Here is a 20000-nt window from a genome sequence, read left to right on the forward strand (position 1 = left end):
TTTCTTGTTAGGAGACCTCAGAATTACACATTTCTTGTTAGGAGACCTCAGAATCACACATTTCTGTTTAGGAGTGTGCTATTGGATGTTTTTGAATGGATGCACTGAATGGATAAACATGCACTACATTGTCATTGAATATATCAAGCACATTATATTTATCAAACTCTGTTAATAGTTTAAACAATATTTATTCGTAAATAATTCGATAATAATGTTTACAAACAATGTCTTATACATGAAATAGATTGAGAAACAAGCCAAAAGGCTTATATTAATCTCGCTCTAAATATCTTACAAGTAAGAGGTGAATGGAAATTCTAAGTAAAATAAGTCGTATACTAATTATTACAATACATGCAAAAAGAAATAGGAACACTGTTCTTAAATTTAAAGAACAAATGTTTGTTTGTTTAAGGTTTATATGAAGTAGATATATCAATGCTTCTATTAAAAAATAATATATGGAAACCATATAGGTTTATTACTGATAAAACATTTGGTGAATATTTCTTTATAAGCCTACATTTGGTGAATATTTCTTTATAAGCCTACATTTGGTGAATATTTATTTATAAGCCTACATTTGGTGAATATTTATTTATTAGCCTACATTTGGTGAATATTTATTTATAAGCCTACATTTTCTTATCTAGATTTGATCAAGCTATGGTGGCTTTCTTGGACTGTCTACAACAGGTAAAGACGGTATCATTATTTTATTTCTTAGACTGTTTATAATACAAATAGTAATAACTGTATCCTTATTATATTTTCTTGTTTTATGGTTTTGATATAAACTAGTGATACATTGTATGTGTCCTCCGTTATTTAAGTTTAAAGAAGAGGTGGAAAAAGGAGACACAGGATTCTGTTTACCTTACAAGATGGAGAAAGGAAAGATCGAAGACAGCAGTACGGGAACATCATACTCAATTAAGTAGGTCACATAGAACAGAAACATCTTACTGAATTAAGTAGGTCAAAGTCAAGTAATTCACACCAAACAGGAACATTGTACTCTTTTTGATTTAATTTAATGTGATTGTATCAATGTTATAACAAAAGGATAGAGCACAAGTTCTTAAAACTTAGAACGCCCTCTTCTAATTTACCTTTTACTCATTTAAGTAGGTGACACAAATAGGTCATTAAAATGGGTCACAATGAAATAGATCACAGTTAAGGATGTTATAATCAAGTAGGTCATGCAATTGAGTATTATAACAAGTAACTCAAGGAGAAGGGGGTATATGTGACTCAGTATTTTAAATAGGTCACATTAAAGATAAGCATTTTTAGCCTTTGGTTCAGGTGAGCTTTACTGATCAAAATTTGTCCGTTGTCTGGTGTCGGCGGCGTAAACATTTCACATTTTCGACTTCTTCTCAAGAACCGCTGGGCCAATTTCAACCAAACTTGCCACAAAGCATCCTTGGGTGAAGGGCTTTCAAGTTTATTAAAAAATAGGGTGGGGTCATTTAAAAATCTTCTCAAGAACCACTGGGACAGAAAAGTTGAAATCTACGTTAAAGCTTTCTGACATATTTCAGATTTCAGTTTGTTAAAATCATGGCCCCCAGGGGTAGGATGGGGTCATAAGGGAGGATCAAAGTTTTGCATACAAATATATAGGGAAAATCTTTAAATATGAGCCAAGGTGACTCAGGTGAGCGATGTGGCCCTTGGGTCTCTTGTTAAATATGTCACACAAAAGGGGGAGATGAGGCTTAGCACATTTAAGTAGGTCACACAAAATGGGGATTGAGACATATCATATTAAAATAGGTCACACAAGGGGGGGGGGGGCATACATGTAGCAGTATCTTGGAAGTCTCTTGAAAGGAAGAGGCACACCAGAATTCATTAGACCATAAGAATGGGTAGAATTGGACTCATCATACTTTAGTAGGCAACACAAATAAAATAAAATGGGGCTTATTGTAATTAACAAGAGGGGGAGTAAGGCTATAAATAGTTCTAACAAAACCTTTCAAGTGTATCTTTTAAATTGCTTTTATTTATAATGAATAGATAAATTGAATATATACTTATTGTGAATTTTCAGGATTCAGTTCAACTCTGAAGAACAGTGGACAAAGGCTTTGAAGTATATGTTGACAAACTTGAAGTGGGGTCTGGCATGGGTGTCCTCACAGTTTGCCAATAAGTGACAGATGGAGTAGTGATATTGCGTGACAATATTATGTTGTGTATTTATGAACTTGATTTATTGAAACTTAAATTTCATTGCAATAAAATGTAAACACAGCTTTTGAAAATTGTAGATGTATGCTTGCAGACATGCATGTAGTAGCGATTGATTCTGCGGGATCCTTGTAGAAATGTTGTAGAAGTATTACTGGATGTAATACACAAGAAAGAAAAGATAGAAACCAAAGAAATTGCATACTTAACATAATTTGTAATGTTGTGATGCTACTGAGGGTTAGGTAAAATTGATTAGCCCTCCAGTGATTAGACCTCGACAAGGAATGGGAGACAAGATATTCATTCAAAATATCTATTCCAAGAATATAATAAGAAATGTCCTAGCTGTTCATAAAAACTCATAACCCAATTCAGTGACTTTGACCTTCCTGTGGAAAACCAAATAGGAGCTGATGCTTTGAAAAAAAATAATAAGTATGGTTTTTTTGCGCGAGGAAAAAACGTGTTACAATATATCTCCACAAAATTACATATCACTGAATTTATATGAAATTTTAATGCCTATGAAAATTTATGAAACCAGACAGTATTAATTTTAATGAATATTGAGTAAGAAATTTGGTTTCAATTTTATATGAAGAGCAACACAATTATCAATGAAAAGGCATGTTACTCTATCTCTCGACAACTTTGTTGCGAGGGTATAACATAAATAAACATTTATTGGTTGTCAGTGGTTGAATACAAGAACGGTTTATGTGAGGGCAAGTTTCTGTCTATATCTAAGAGATTTAAAGCGACTCCTAGGTATGCTGCATCATCTCGAGACCGTTCCTGCATCTTTATAACGGATGTTGATTTGTTGTTTTTACGTCTCGCCGAGAATTTTTCACTCATATTGAGACGTCACCAGGTGTTGGTGAAGTACCACAGATGGTACTATGCTTAGCACTCTGGGCCGTAGCAGTGAGGGTTCTTTATCGTGCCAACGCCTGCCGTGACACGGAACCTCCGTTTTAAGGTCATATCCGAAAGATCCGGCATTCTCACTTCTATATGCCGATCGTTTGGTGAAGTATCAATCACTACCTATGTTAACCAGTTAACGTCTTGGTTATAATGTATGTAAAAGGTGGGAGGATCAAACTTTTAAGTTTTACACACGGTTTGTGTGGATGTTCCTACAAACGTTTGACATAAGTGCAATGTCGCCGGGTACAACACAATATGCGGGGTTTTGTTGTGGTATAATTGAGGTGTTTGCACCGGGTACTACACACTACATGCGGGGTTTTGTTAGGGTATAATTGAGGTGTTTGTACCTGGTACAACAACAAAACATGCGTGGTTTTGTGGTATAATCGGGGTGTTTGCACCGAAGCGGTGCAATCGAGACGAAGGCGTTTATAGGCTATTATATTTACAGAAATAAGATACGAAACATAAAACCGATTTCACGGAATTCAACAAACAGCGAGGAATATATATACATCCATGACTCTGTTTCATTGTTATTTTCTCGAATACTCGAGCAACATTTCACAAGGTAGACAATGAGAATTCTTACTATCATAAATGACCCAAAACCTAGCAGACATTTTTTCTCTCGAAACAATGAAGGTCATTTGATTTCACCACCTTTTATTTTTCAACATTCACGTCTCCGGCAATGGTCACGTCTCCATATGAGTGAAAATTCTCGAGAGGGACGTTAAACAATATAACAGTATTTTGTGAAGGGGTGTTTACTCATATTCTTCAAAACATTAAGATGACTCATTACCCCCTCCTTAGAGCGAAAACACCACGGGGATATGTTTATGTTGGAATAAAATCGTTTAATTTAAAAAATCATACATTTTTCAGGTAGATTCTCACGTGGATCACGAGGAAGAAATTAACAATGATACTGAGGAGTTTGACACATAACATGACGCTATGACAATTTCTGTGATTCTCCTATAGATTATTTTTTATTCAGTGAGATTTTGCATAAAGGATACAAACACATAATTAAAAAGATAGAACCACACAATTCTACAGAATTACCAGTTTGTTATTTCAAGGATCAATGTGAAGCAGAATTTGTATAATGATTCAAAATACCACTCATTTTACAGGTGTCTCTCCCCTGTTTTTAGTCATGCAAATTAACACTACGTAGCAACACACCACTTTATTATGCATTTGTTTTTTAAAGAATGTAATTTTGTATATATCGACTTCGACAAGTGCCCAGTACCGGAAGTGAACTCCATAGGTCTCTCGGACATGACTTTAACAAGAGTACCGCAAAGGGTTCATCATATGCCCGTCGGACAGTGCTGACAAAATTTCAGTGTAATATCCATAATGAAATAAAGTCCAGGAAATTGTTTGGCCTATTTTAGCCCAAAAGTAGGTCACGGTGCGTGCACCAATCTAGCTGAAATGCAAACTGAACTTGTATTCCTCCGAGAGAAAGCTTGTGACTAAATTTCAGGGCAATAACTGTATCCGTCACGAAAAAAGTCCGGAAAACTGTTTGACCAACTTTTAGTCCTAAAATAGGCCACGATGCACCAATTCAGGTGAAATGCAAACTCACTCTTGCGCTTCTTGGGGAAGTTGTGACCTATTTCAACACTGTACCTGTACATGCATCCGTTACGGAACTTAGAAAAGTCCTAAAAACATGACCTTGGACGGACGGACAGCGCCATAACATAAAACGTTTCGTCTGAAGACAATGAAGAACCACTCCTGCTACTGAGCTGAGCGCCAAGCGGGGGGGGGGGGGTGCAAAATTTGTGGTACTTCACCTAAAGCTGGTGACGTCTCAATACGAGTGAAACTTTTCCCTATGGGATGTAAAATAATGCAAAAATACTATATTGATATGATCTGACCGGTAGAGCTACCATCTCGTCAGAGATCTATGTCGTTATATGTGCACAGAAGAACGTTAGACGTCAAACAAAATCCAAATTTAAAGAGCACTATCTGCTTCTGTTAGTAATTGAAGCCGATTCATAAACTCAAGCGAGTGCACTGTTATCTGTAAAAAAAAAAATTATTAATATTATATTTACAATACTGGTTTGCTGTGCTGCTCAATATCACACTCGTAGCTAATAATGTCAGTCATACCAATAAAATATTTAGACTTATGCTGGTGTTAGAAGACTAAATACAAAGAAATGGATAGTGTATCATAAATACATTTTAATACTATTGTTTTTGTTAACCAGTATAAATACACAAAGAATGAAGAGCATGGATTTCTCTTTTAAATCTCACCACATCCACCAGTATGTTCATTTAAAATAAGAGACTTTTATTTTCGCGTAATTCCACGAGATTACAAAGCCACGAATAATCTTGGTCATTATTACAAAATGTAATGAAAACTGCACACATGAATTTGACAATGTTGATCTCTCGAAAAAAAAAAGTCTCTCGACAATTTCTATATCCCAATAGAATTCCCACATACAACCACGTATCAACATTGAATAATATGATAAACTAGAAGGCACACGTTGTATAGCTATAATATCCAGTAATTAACATTTTTGTATTGACCGCTGGTCATTCATTCTCTGGCCATTCCCATCAGACGATCCCCCCGGAGTTCCTGAGCTTCTTGGACTATTGCACAAAATGGACAAAACAGAACGGTCAGAAAGTCTCCGATCATTGATCCTAGAATTCCCTTCTCTTGTCGCACTTTGCCTCTTATTGAAGTTCCCGCCACGAGGTGAAGTACAGGGAAGAGATAGGCCACGCCTACAACACGATATATACATGTATATAATCCAGAAATAAGTATAGAAAAATCTATAATATTCTATGTGCGGGGAGAGAGAGAGAGAGAGAGATTGAATGTCTGATGCTCTCTCTGTGTCCGTCCGTCCACCTTACTTATTTGAGAGAGAGAGAGAGAAAGAGAAATGGAGAGAGAGAGTGAGTAATATAATATGGTCGGCAAAATGTTTGATCAATTCTCTCTCTCTCTCTCTCTCTCTCTCTCTCTCTCCGTTCACTCTGGAATTGCTGACATCTGTAACGAGGCTGACAATGTAGACAAGGTTTGTTTTATTAAGATAGGTCTAACTGATATATTTCAGAGTGTTTACTAGTAACAACATTTAACATTTCGTCATGTAATCGGTCTATTTTATTCAAAAATGCGTCACGGAAGTCTTGCAACAAAATGCGACATCCACCTGCGGCAAATGAAAGGACTGTAATAAACGAGAGTCCCATCCACAACATTTATGTATTTATACAGTCTTTAAAGCCATACAGGCTGTAAACTTACATGTACGTATTTTTTTAACAACGAAAGTATGCACCAATTAACACCTATCGGCATAACTAATATAATCGCCAAGATCTGGTGGAAAAGTCGGCAAAATAAACACGGGAACACGGCAACCGTCGTATATTAGGACACGGGAACAAGGATTGCCGAATATAATCGGGTTGCTGGGATCGAAGTCATACGAAGATGGGAACGAATTAATCTCGGTTGAGATTCAGATCGGCTGAAAATTTGGACTGACGCCTTCACCGAATCTCGGAGCAGTCCTTCATAATTCATGTCTGGGAATTTACTTTCAACTTCGACCGGTTCTAGCAATTAATGTGCACCTAGGTGACACTGCTGTTTGCTTCAAATCAGTTAGTTGACTATCAAACCAAATCTGTATCACTATTAATGCTGTATTACTTGCCGTCTAAATATATGTAAATTCCATAAAATAAACCATCACTTATTTTTCCGTTCAAATGAAGACTTCTATGGCGCAATATTTTATCTCCCAAAATTGAAGAGTTCCTATAGTTTTTTTTTATTAGCGAAATGCAAGTAGGAATGTAGAGATACAATGTATCAGTCACTAGATAAAGCAGACTATAGGAACTCTTCAATTCCAGGAGATGAAATATTGTGCCATGGAAGTCTTCATTTGAACGGAAAATTTAGCGCCTATTTTCATTTTGGGATTTTTATACTTAGACGGTAAGCAATACAAAATTAATAGTGATAGAGAGTTAGTTTGATAGTAAAATCACTTATTGAAGCGAACAGCAGTGTCAAATAAGTGCACATTAATTGCTAGAACTGACTGAAGCTGAAAGTAAATTTCCAGACATGAATTATGAAGGACTGCTCCGAGATTCGATGAAGGCGTCAGTCCAAATATTCAATCGAGCCGAATCTCAACCGAGGGAACGAATATATGATATATATGTCTCTGAAATAACTACATTTCGTTTGTTTTAAAATATTGCATCGTGTCATGAATAACCTTAACGTAGTATCAGTATAACGCAAATGTGTCACTCATATGCAATTTCGATAATGAATTTTCTATAAAACTGGCATATATTGGATACATGTATATTGTTTACAAATCCCACACTTGCGCAGTTCCACTCTTCCGCGATTTTGGATTTTGACAGGGGGTAGTATCCGATTCAAAGTTAAAGTAATATCAGCTCTAAATCTGAAAATTTTATTTTGTGGTAATAATGTGCTACTGTGATAGTTTTGTATGTAACTTTAACCATAGTCATTGATAAAATTAAAACTAAGTGTAGGATTTTATCAAAATAAAAATTCTGGTTCTTTAGAATATATATAGCATTGTATAGAAATGAATGTATGTACGTGAAGACAATAATGCAATTTTACTTCACTGAGAGCCTTTGGGTCGGTTTTCTAATACAGATATTTTGAAATAACAAAAGTTTATAAACCTTTTTTTTTTTTCTGTCATTGAGAGAGTAAATTACCAATTTGCAACAAAAATTCTCGACACCAAAATGACAGCTGCATGTAGTAATTGCTTTAATGATCACGTAATCCAACTGATTTTAGATTACCCACCACCACTAGGAAACCGGAGATAAGGCAATTTCTCTCTCTCTCTCTCTCTCTCTCTCTCTCTCTCTCTCTCTCTCTCATATATATAAAGCATTCAGACCAATCTTGAATTAAATGAGTGTCACCGACTTTCTTGTATAAAGGGGTAATATGTTGGGAGTTAATCAGCTGATTTTAATGCCAAACTCGGAAGATAGTTAGGAAAAACCGATCTATTTATAGATACGACCGAATTGAACATTGTACACAAAACAAAAGTAGGGCGGTGTTAAAAAATCATTAAATTAGACGATCATTGATAAGGAAATACATTCAGAGCAGGGTTTTATGAGTTATCGTACATATGATGACCAGCACTGTATGCAGTGTACATTGATTAACACGGGCGCGGGTCAAAAGTCAAATGGTTATCATGACACGTTTCTATCTAGGTCTATCTATAAAATAACTGACATTTCAGACAGAATAAAGTATTAAAACAATGTACACAAGCTGGACGTAGCACGGTCACTCACCACAGCAGCAGCAGCTCTCCCCCACCGCCTCCGCATTCTTCCCGAACGAGTAGCACGGGATAATGTAAGTGATGATACAGATCCCAAAATCATTGAAACATCCAAACAGACTGTTGCTCCACTCGCCAGACATACTGTCAAATTTTGTGGTACCGGAAATATACGTTACAGATTTTGTCTCTAGTATGCAGGTCTGAATTACTTCCTTAGTATTTACAGTGTAAAGTCACGCGCACTCCCCGTCACAAGTTTACTCAGCTTTGCGCAATATTCACTTTATCTTCTATAGTATAATCGTTTTGCTCAGACAGCCCATATACGTCGTGTATACTCGTGAATGATACCGTATTTACACGACACTTAATTGATCTTCCGTAACATATGGTTATCGATCATATAATTTGTGTGGTGGATCAATTTAATGAGGCGTTTGGTTAAACTTAATATATACATGTGTATATATATATATCCAAATGTGAAAAATTGCCTCCGGTAATCAATAAGTAAAAATGTAAGCGCTTTCATTAAAAAAAAATCTCCAGACGTTAAAAATACATTATGAAAACAAATTCTAACAAATACATTTTTAAAGTATATAGACAACCATAGACCTTGTGATATACAAACGCGAATCGCATGGTCTGACCTTGGATTTTGTTTGAATTGTATGGAACGCCAAAACATGCCGGTATATCCTCTTGTATTACATTGTTGTCTAAGGACAAGATCTCTATAGAGGCAAATTGTTAAATATAAAGTTGAATTATTTGTGAATTCGATAAATAAAATTGCTATTACTATCTTTTTTTCTAAATTTTTATCTCATTATTACGACGTAAGGAAGTTGTAATTACGATTTCGAAAATATAAAGATTTTGAAAAAAAGCTAAGAAAGGGCCCAATTTAGAACCGAAATCGAGGTCCAATCCGGCACGTTTATTTTGGAAACGACCATAGCCCAATCCTGCACATAAGCAAATGTTCAAGTCAAGATATTTAATTATGTAACCAAGGCGAATTAAGGGACAAATCACATACACTGGATCAAGTTTTCATCAAAAGATATGTGCAGAGTCTATTTTACAGAAATTGTCTTCCTTAAAATGGGTACTGACTAAAACCCGGTCTCGGTCCCGGTCTTCGGTCTCGGTCCCGTGACTAAAACCCGGTCTCGGTCCCGGTCTCGGTCTCGGTCTCGTGACTAAAACCCGGTCTTCGGTCCCGGTCCCAGATACTTTTATTCAATAAAAACAGAATATATCAGGATATTTGAGCCCCATTTCTCAGTAACTTACATGTAGGTATGACATCTCATGCCTGCATTCTGATAGTAAATTGATCATATTATTTTCTTCTTTTGTAAAATAATATGTGAAAACTCCGGGACCGGTGGGACCGAGAAATAAAAACAGTGCTAAAAGCCTGTCCCGGTCTCGGCATTTTTCCTCAATAGCCACTTTAATTTACCTTTTCATAAAAAATATAAGGACGTGATACTCAGTGGCATCCCTTTCTATACATATATTTATTGTGTGTATAGGTTTTTTATTCCAATATTGTTTATACATGTATTTATGTCAGAATCGAACTCAACTACATGTACATGTACGTGACATTTTGTCCCAAATGATCGCGTTACACTACCTTTTCATTAGAAGATAAGGATGTAGAAGGAAAATAATATATATGTACTTATCCTGGTGTATTTGTTGGTAATTTACAGTTAGTTTATTTGTTCATTTATTTTATTTCTTCTATTCCTGTCAAAATCAGTTTTCAAAGATTCATGTTTGATATTCCGAACCCGATCTCTTTATATGGGTATAGTTGTATATAACCAATAAATAGTAACTATAAAATATTTTTTCCTTTCTTATTTCATACTTAGTTTTTTTGGGTTTTTTTCAGTTGTGGTTCTTTTAGATACAATGCTTTTAAAAAGGTCCACCTAATATATTTATAGTATCTATAAAAGTGTGTCATACATAGAGCACATGCTCACCAAAAATTCACAGATTCTGTATACTTATATGGCACGCCAAATTCACAAAAATGAGCTAAACATAGTTTCACAGTTGATAAACTAGGTTTTCATCCGTAAAACTATATTTAACGGTTGTAAACTATAGTTTACAAATGCTAATCCAAGTTTATCTGTCTTTAAATAAACGTTAACAGTAGATTTTGCTGATAAATACAGATTCACATTTGTAAACTATAATTTACATTCGTTAACTATAGTTCACAATTGTTAATCCTAGTTTCACAAATTGTGATACTATATTTATCAGACTTGTAAACCGTAGTTTACAATCGTGAAACCGTAATTATCAGATAAACTATGTTTTGCAATCGCTAATGATTGTTTTCATTGTTAATTATAGTTTACGCTTGTGAAACATAGATTATCTGTTAGCTATGGTTTACAGATGTAAAATATAGATTAACGTCGTTAACTATAGTTTACGGTCCGTAAACTATAGTTTACAGCCGATAAAGCTAGTTTATCAACTGTGAAACTATGTTTAGCTCATTTTTGTGAATTTGGCGTGCCATATACTTATACAGAAGATACCCTCTGACTTTAGATTATCTTCAAATACTCTATGGTATGTTTTACTGTAATATTATGTGGTAACTATATTTATTGTGAATAGTTATATACGTATATGTGCAAACATTTATGTATTAATTATGCTGCACAAAAACTGTTGGTTTCCTATTTTCAAAATATCTTATATTTCAAAGTGCATAAATTTGACATAAACTGATAAATTTACAAACAATGAAATCTACATTTATAAATATGCAAGACATACATGTAAATTTATTTAAGAAATAAATTTCAGTTTTGAAAATACAAATAGGCCTACTGTTAACGCTTCATGAAAAGTATGCCTGCGTGAAGCATTTTATACCCTCGTGTATTTTTACTAACCATTCAAGAGTTATGGCTAAAGCTAAAGATTTTCAAAAGTAGGTCAAATTTGAAAAGTGAAGAATTGCATGTAAAGAAAGGTCTTGTCACAAGGAGTACACATGTGAAATATGAAAACCCTATCAACATGCATTCAAAAGTTATGTCGAAGGTTCAAGTTTTTGCTGACAAACAGACGGATGGACCAAAAACTATATAAATGCACCCCGAATATCCGATTACGGGGGTACAACATTTGCTTTTCAAAAGCATCATTCTTGTATTCAGAATCTTTCTGGAAAGGGGCGGGGGAGGGGTTGTTGACTAGAGTGCACATTAATTTTGTTTCGCAATCAACAACAATTATTCATCATGTTTCAATAATCATAATAAAATTTAAGAACAATATGTGTTTGTTTTTTTTCCATTTCACTAATGAACATAATTTTTTAAAGTACTTCATACATCGTATATTCTGGACTCATATCTTGCACGTATTATTCTAATATTTACGTAAAGGCTTTTCTTCCCTGATTAAAACAACTAATATAACATCATAATTTAACAAATTAATGCGATTCTCACGATACACTCGTAAATGAGAGAGAGAGAGAGAGAGAGAGAGAGAGAGAGAGAGAGAGAGAGAGAGAGAATACATGTACATATACAGAGACCCGGTTCGGAATACACCAACATTGAATTTGAAAATTTTATCAATCGTGTGGTCAGGTGTTTGACCTAAATGAAATATAAAAAAGACTTTGTAAATACTACATCCAACAGTAAATTACAAACAAATACACCAGGATAAGTACATATATATCATTTCTCTTCCACACGTCTACCCTTATCTTTTTATGAAAATGTATTGTAACGCGTTCATTTGGGAGAGAAAAATCACGTAGTTGAGTTCGATTTTGACATTAAAAAGGAAAATTGGAATAAAACACAAACATACAATAAATCAGAAACATACAGAATATAACACTCTTATCTTTTTCTCATACAAAAGTAGATTAAAGTGGCTATTTAGAAAAATAAAAAACATCGAGACCGGGACCGGCTTTTAGCACTGTTTTTACTTCTCGGTCCCACCGGTCCCGGAGTTTTCACATATTATTTTACGAAAGACGACAATAATATTATCAATCAACTATCAGAATGCAGGCATGATATGTCATATCTAAATTAACGAGAAATTGGGGCTAAAATATTCTGATGTATTCTGTTTTTATCGAATAAAAAAATCTGGGACCGGGACCGAAGACCGGGTTTTAGTCACGGGACCGAGACCGAAGACCGGGACCGAGACCGAAGACCGGGACCGAGACCGGGTTTTAGTCAGTAAAATGCATTAAAACATGATGAGAAACATCGTCGCCCGCTTCGAGTTCTATCGAGAAAACATCGTCAACTTCGATCAATGAATTTATAGTTGTAATGTACATGAATAAGAATTCCAACAATCAATCAACTTAATAAAGCCTCCCTGGCCAGGCAGTGTTTTAAATTCATAAATTCGTCATCTAATAAGTCGGTAAAATGAAGAGTTTTAAGACACAATCTTTGTTTGGAACTGCCGTCTGCCATCTTGTTTTGTCCAATCCTGCACACGATCATGACAGTGGAAATACAGATAGAAAGACAAACAGACAGACAGATATGTAACCTCTGTAAAGAAATCATCAATAATCATTTATTTCTCGTTGTTATATATACGTAAATGTGTTTTAATTTCTGCGCTCAAGTGTGCCAGACCACGTGTGTGTGTTTATAACTGACCACTGGGCTTCCCTCATCGTCAAAAACTCACGGTCAGTCGCACTCCGTTTACCTCCCGTGGGACACAACGTTAATGTTTTCGCATAACTCATTAAAATGCTGAACCTTACGTTACCTATCGAGGATCAATGGGAATCGCCATAATCATTCCCAGAACTGAAACTCAGAAAGTGTCAGCAGTAATGGCGCCGCCCATGAAAGTGTGTGTGTGTGTGTGTGTGTGTGTGTGTGTGTGTGTGTGTGTGTGTGTTTTGTTGTGTGCCACTATCAAAGATATATAGATGAAAACTCCAGATTTGGTACCCAAAATGACTGATTATGTTGGCTAATACTTCACTTTCACATTTGTCCCATCCCTCGAAAATCCTGGACCCACCACTGGTATGTTTATTATCATCACTGCTACATAGCACGTGAATAAAATCAGTCATGTATGATAAAATTTAAAAATTACACCCAAATTTTAATTAAAATATGGTCTTACAACCGCGTTCACATATCATATTGTAATTATCGACTCGTAGGTGAGATGTACATCAATTGCTGTGTTTACACGATCTAGAGGTATGTAACGAAGGTCATAATTACTGGTTCAAATTGTTCCGACAACAAACTGGAACAAATTACAGCAGACACTTAATTAATACGCAAGTAAGTTTAACATACAAACTGTACCCATAGGCCTATAAACCGATGAAATACGAAGTCCGTTAAAAAAAACCACACATTGCTCCTGTATGATGGATAAAAGTGGCGAGACCACGAGTGCTGAACATGTAGACCTGTACATAGACTTGTATGCAGTAGTAAGTTTACGCTTAGTAACACAGACTTTTCCCTCCCCAGTCTTTATAGACACAAATACTCCATCCGCTTCAATAATAGTTATACAGATAAAGCATCTCGCTGAAAGCTTTTGTAACGTGTCCAACTTAAACGTAGCCAAAATCTTCGCTTCGAAAGCATGCTTTTATATGCTTCCGAACACTGAAAATAAGGGATTTTTTCATTGGTTGAATATCGCAATAAGGAATGGTAAAGCGACGAATCGCATATAGCAGCCGCTCCAGCGAAAATATCAGCGTTTTGTCTCACGGGAGGTAAACGGAGTGCGACCGACCGTGGGTTTCCGACGATAGACTTCCCTGTACTTGTTTAACCGATTTCTAATATTTACCCACTTTCCCGCTTTTACTAATCCAGGACGCGCACTCTCGACGTTACCCTTGAAGGGAACAGACGTTGAAGCTATTTCGCATCGTCTCAAGCCACGATCCGGAGTTCGCATATAGCTCTCTCCTACCGGCCAGACGGGAGAGGATCGTACATATTGGCCGTGGTTTGCGACGATGCCTATTTAGCTACGATTATCCATATTCCTGATAGTGGAATATACATGCATGTACCGGTGCAATCTGATTAAAATACAGGTCTCTCAAATAGCGCACAGCGCTGTGCGCTGTTTGAGAGATCTGTATTTTAATCAGATTGGTACCGGTGTTTGGTAATTATTCATTATAACTTTAATTATATGTAATTGTGATATTCATTGTCATATTTAAACGCATTTCTGATGATTTATTTTATTTCAGGTTTTCATGTAATAGTTTTAATAAAACGTATAACCCTCAGACTGACTGGTCTCTTTCGATCTGGGTACAATTGTCACCCACCTTGGGAACTGGGTTATCTCTGGCGGGTGAGAGAGATTTTACCTCGAGCTCAGTACTTCGCCTTGGACAGGTGTTGGAACTCCGGAAGAGTCAAGCGTGACTCTTAAAAAGGTGGAGGGCAATGTGGTAGTGTGAGTGATATGGCATTCCTACTAGCTCTGGCTGGTGGCTTAACCCTTTAGCTCGATTGGTAGACTGAGTACTGGACTTGTGTGCCAGAGACCCGGGACATCCCATCAGAGGCATAAATATGTTTTTGTTATGTACAGATCGATAGATAGACCAATAGATAGAGATATAAGACAGATCGATCAAGATATATAGACAGATAGATAGATAGATAAAGAAATATAGATAGGCAGATGAATAGAAGACAGAAAGATAGAGATACAAGATAGATCGATAAATATATGTAACAGGAAGGGAGAAAATGCAACGGACCAGATCGGGATTCGAATCCGGGCCCACTGAATTTCTAGTCAGGTGCTCTACCAACTGAGCTATCTGCCCACCGGAGATCGAACCCGGCTCACCGCTACATATACACCGTGTACAATGCCACATGCGGGGACCGTGATCGGTGTAGCGCGGGGATGTGAATTCGAAGCGAAGAAAGTAGGTCAATAAGTATTCAAAGACTGATTGTGTTTAATCAAAATAAATCTAGATAGCCAAAGGTATTGCACGGAAGACAGTGGTTATTGGCAAGCTAGCACTAGCAACTGGGGAGTTTAGAACTCTTTGGAAATACCCAAACACTTCGACAATATACAAGTAGGGTAGGCGCCGGGTATATTTTTCGGTGTATTTAATGAGAAATCTTCACTCCTACTGCATAAACTCCAAAGTTTTTTTGACCAGAAACATTACCTTTGAATGGGACTCAATATTCGACTGAAAAAACCAACACAAAATCATGATATGCCGAGTATTTGACTGAAAACCCTGTGTGGCGTAGGGGGGTGAAAATCTTGTGGCGTAAGGGGGCCGAGAATCCTTTTAACGTAAGCAAAGTTTCTCACTAAAATACACATCTTCAGCACAGCGAATATTGTCTTTATTCAAAATTATATGGAAAATTCTCAAATCATTTTGTTCAAAGGGAACCCAAGTAAAATCACAGTGTATGATTGACTGTTATCTATATGTTTAAACTTATGTGTGTTTTGCAGAGTAAAATTGATAGCATGTAGAGGAAATGATGGAATCCCAACCAACCCAGCATATATATACGATTGTGTGAGAAATATTATATGCGTCAAAATCAAACTTAAGGCATTTTTCACAGTGCAGCGCGAGATATTTCCCCCTGAATACAGGTGGCGCATAACACGTTGCGGTCCTATTCTCCACTCAAGGGTTCGTGCGCTACGAGCACCAATCTAATTAAAATTAGATGTTAGATCCGCTCACATACTCGCTACACGTCATCTTTGTTGAAGTATACATGAAAAGATCCCCCGATGTCGCCATAGTTTAAAATTTAAACAAAACACGCGATAAATAAGTCACGATCGTGGGTGCCGCCATTTTTTCTCTTCCTTACGTAAACAATACATGGAATTGCGATATGAAGGGGGAAATTTGATTGGCTGTTGCAAATTTGACCTCTGACGTGACCCTCTATGGGATGTTGGCTATCTAGATTTATTTTGATTAAACACAATCAGTCTTTGAATACTTATTGACCTACTTTCTTCGCTTCGAATTCACATCCCCGCGCTACACCGATCACGGTCCCCGCATGAGGCATTGTACACGGTGATATAGATAGATAGACGGATGGATGGATGGACAAAGATAGACAGATTAGATCGATCGATAGATAGACAGATTAGATCGATCGGTAGATAATTATATTAATGATAGATAGATGATATATATGATATTCAACATACACATATGACCAACATACTGAAAAAAAATTGATAAATAAAAAAAAAACAAAAAAAAAAAAAAAAAAAAAAAAAACCAACTTTATACATGTGTGAAAATATTATTTAACTGATGTAAAATCAGACCAAATTATCAGGCTTCTTTTCACTGGGATTCTGAACAACGACACTAATGATTTTACTAGGGGGAATCAAGTTAACAACTTTTAAACAATCTGACTTTAATCGATCAGCTGCATGTCAGGTAGGGGTCTGATCCCCGCCACCTTTTTTTCGAGATCTGCACATGAATTGAAAATATATATTGAGTTGTAATTATCAACACAAGTCTGCTAGAAGTATAATGCAAATAACAATATATATTATATGTATTCATTTCTTCAATAAATGCACATGCAATATATGCATTGCTATGCATATGTGCATAATGTATAAAACATGTGTCTGTCACGTGTATTTTCGTGAAAGCTACTTTTATATCATTTTCAATCTATAGATACATAAGCGATGAAGTTGGCATTCGACTCGAAAACTTGCTTCTGCCGCTCAAAGACGAACTATTATTTCGGGAAAAAATTGTCCTACATCGTATGGTTTTGACGTTACGTTAGCCGGAAATGAAAATAGAAAGAAATGTTACAAACAATGGTAAGAATTACATTTGGGCATACAGTAGAATTCAAAGCAGTTTTGCTCTTTATATGATAGTATAGTGTATAGCATATACTAGGCCTAGTGCAATTGTTAAAATTATACACCCACATAGTACAGTGTTGCACAGGGGCTCGTCACGAAATTTTTATCTATTAAAATTTGACACCGTCTATTCTATATTTTCAATTTTAGTTACATTATGATTAGTGATGGGAATGGGCGAGAATTTCATAATCGATGATTGGTTTACTGTAACTAACTAATTATCGATTATAATCGGACATAGAGAAATTCTTTAATAAAGTCTACTGAAAAAGTGTAAATAAATATTTTCTACATATTTGTATGCAGAGAGAGTGTAATTGAATATTTTCTTTGTGTATTTGTGATTCTTCTACTATCTTAATATCCTTTAATTACATATATAAAAGTCAATAGGATTTTTAGAAGGGTGTACGTGCCAAACATCGATATACAGTATAATCTGTCTAAACCGGCTTTGTGTGGTTCCAAAGAAATTGGCCGGTTTGCACAGAGTCCGGAGTACAGAATGTTGACAAGAATGAGAGTTGCTTCCCTTGTATGCACTATCTATGCATACGTGTGTAATGGTTGCTAACGTTTTAATATATCACAAAAGAATTCAAAATGTAAAAATATAAATGTCAGTGTTTTATTGTCGTGCTCATTTGAAAAAGTTTCAATTTTTATTAAACAGTTTAAAATCTGGGAATTATTCGCGCAATTTTCTGTTGGTAAATTGTCGATTTCGTCTACATCATCGCCGTTATCAAGTGCTACATTATGTACGTTCGTCAAGTTTGTGTTGTTTTCGTTTAAAATTTGTCTTTCCCAGCTTTCATTGTAAATGTATCGCTTTCAACTGTCTCAATTTGTGAAACAGAAACTAATACAATGCCGAGTGATCGACCGGACATGGCAAGTTGTGCTAACTAACTGCATATCATCACTGTCTGACTTGCCGTAGAGCTCCGAGAAGTCCCCAAGGGGAAATCCTGCTTTTGGAAAACATAACGGGATTGTTGCCGATTTTGTTTCATTCCAAGAATGTATCGAATTCATCGATTAATTGAACTTTGTCTTTTAATGTCAGTTCTCGTCTCTGTCGTTAGGGGGAGGGCGCCATTACCTCGTTCGTGGTGCTGTCATAATTGAAAAGTGCACCCCCTAAAAATCAGGTTTTATTTTAATCTGATCGCGACTCATCGCCAGTTGCACTCTTTTACTTACCTGTGGCTTCCTTTGAGATACCCTTAGTGTACATCGCGTGTGATCGACCGAATACCAACAGGTTGGTCATCGTGGGGTGGCTGGTTTAAATGCGATAATTAGAGCTAATTACGAGCAGTTGGGACCTTGTGTACACCGAATACAATTGACCGCAACAATTAAGGTGGTGTATCATCGAGGGGCCGGTTTACACAGGATAATTAAAGTTAATTAATAGCAGTTGGGACTGTGTAAGCCGGCCGATATACAGAATACACAGTATCCGGAGTACAGGGAATTATTAATAAAGGATTTGTTAAAGAAATGTTAGGGACTATATTTTGTGGCCGGAATTGACAGAGCGCCGGAGTACTCAGAGGCCGGTTTGGACAAATTATACTGTATATCGTTTTCTTCGGTTATAAATTATTAATATCCCTGTATATTAAAGTTTCATCAGGGACCTATATACTAACTAGTATATAGGTCCCTGGTTTCATGTCATTAATTTACGGTAATCTGGCATACATGTAATTAAAATATAGCAAAGAAAAAAAAGGAAAAAATATTTTATCAAAAAAAATAAACCAAATCAGATCGAAAACACGTTATGCACGTGCAGATCGAGTAATAGTAACCTTCGAAAGCGGTTTAATCTACGTAATTCACACGTCATGTCTTTGCTCGCATCAAGAATCTCTTTGATGGATGGTCACTTCGTTTGTATACCTGAATCAAAGTATGTCTATCTGACCATGCAATCATGCGTTATTCCCTGGGTATGGATACTTTCGCTTTCATGTGCGCTGCCATTACAGTAAATTAGGTTAATAAATAGGTCATGGCAGGAATATTCTTGAAAAACTACAGCTGTTGAGAAAACAAAATTTAAAAACCGATTAATTGGAATAAAATTTTCATAATCGAATGCTTAGAATTTGCCAACAATCGACTGATTTTCGATTATAATCGATGATTGGAACATCACTAAATATTATATATACAAATAGACATATGTAAATATAAAATAGAGAGGGTCAATTTGTGATGAGCCTCTGTGCTTGCGGGTAAAATTTGTCCCCAAAAGTGTTTTTACGAAAGAGTAGTGTGTTTGAACAGTTTGGGAACACTTCCCCTATAGCGAGATATTCTCGCAATAACGTGATTTATATCCCTCTCTAGCGAGAGTAAATATATCTTGTACAACCGAGGAAAAACACCCATGGAATACATCATGTGAAAAGAAGAAAAGTGCTGAAATGTCTGATACTTTAAATATATTAATCAAAA

At 36.0% G+C, this 20000-nt stretch overlaps 3 protein-coding genes across 7 annotated transcripts in view; 2 read left to right on the forward strand and 1 right to left on the reverse strand.

Moving 5' to 3' along the window:
* LOC125678439 (beclin-1-like) overlaps window positions 1-2274 on the forward strand; it is a 19535-nt gene extending 17261 nt beyond the window's left edge. Inside the window, exons 14-16 of the mRNA XM_048916899.2 lie at window positions 657-699; window positions 837-940; window positions 2069-2274. Coding sequence (XP_048772856.1) covers window positions 657-699; window positions 837-940; window positions 2069-2174 — 253 coding nt within the window. The 3' untranslated portion in view covers window positions 2175-2274. The remainder of the gene's footprint in view (window positions 1-656; window positions 700-836; window positions 941-2068) is intronic.
* Window positions 2275-5356: 3082 nt separating this feature from the next.
* Window positions 5357-9016, reverse strand: LOC125678452 (uncharacterized). Its single transcript, XM_048916923.2, has 2 exons — window positions 8560-9016; window positions 5357-5940 (listed from the first exon to the last, which is right to left on the reverse strand). The coding sequence occupies exons 1-2, from the start codon at window positions 8690-8692 to the stop codon at window positions 5747-5749; spliced, it is 327 nt and encodes a 108-aa protein (XP_048772880.1). The 5' UTR covers window positions 8693-9016; the 3' UTR covers window positions 5357-5746.
* An 8307-nt stretch (window positions 9017-17323) lies between these two features.
* The window catches only part of LOC125678433 (armadillo repeat-containing protein 8-like), a 28862-nt gene continuing 26185 nt past the window's right edge, over window positions 17324-20000 (forward strand). For 4 of the 5 annotated variants that reach the window (XM_048916879.2, XM_048916881.2, XM_048916880.2 and 1 more), the window contains exon 1: window positions 17326-17474. In XM_048916879.2, coding sequence (XP_048772836.1) covers window positions 17460-17474 — 15 coding nt within the window. In that variant the 5' untranslated portion in view covers window positions 17326-17459. Of the gene's footprint in view, window positions 17475-20000 lie in introns of all 5 variants that reach the window. The other variant, XM_048916882.2, reaches the window with a different exon arrangement.

The sequence above is a fragment of the Ostrea edulis genome, chromosome 2 (genome assembly GCF_947568905.1).
Source record: "Ostrea edulis chromosome 2, xbOstEdul1.1, whole genome shotgun sequence".
Lineage (NCBI taxonomy): Eukaryota > Metazoa > Mollusca > Bivalvia > Ostreida > Ostreidae > Ostrea > Ostrea edulis.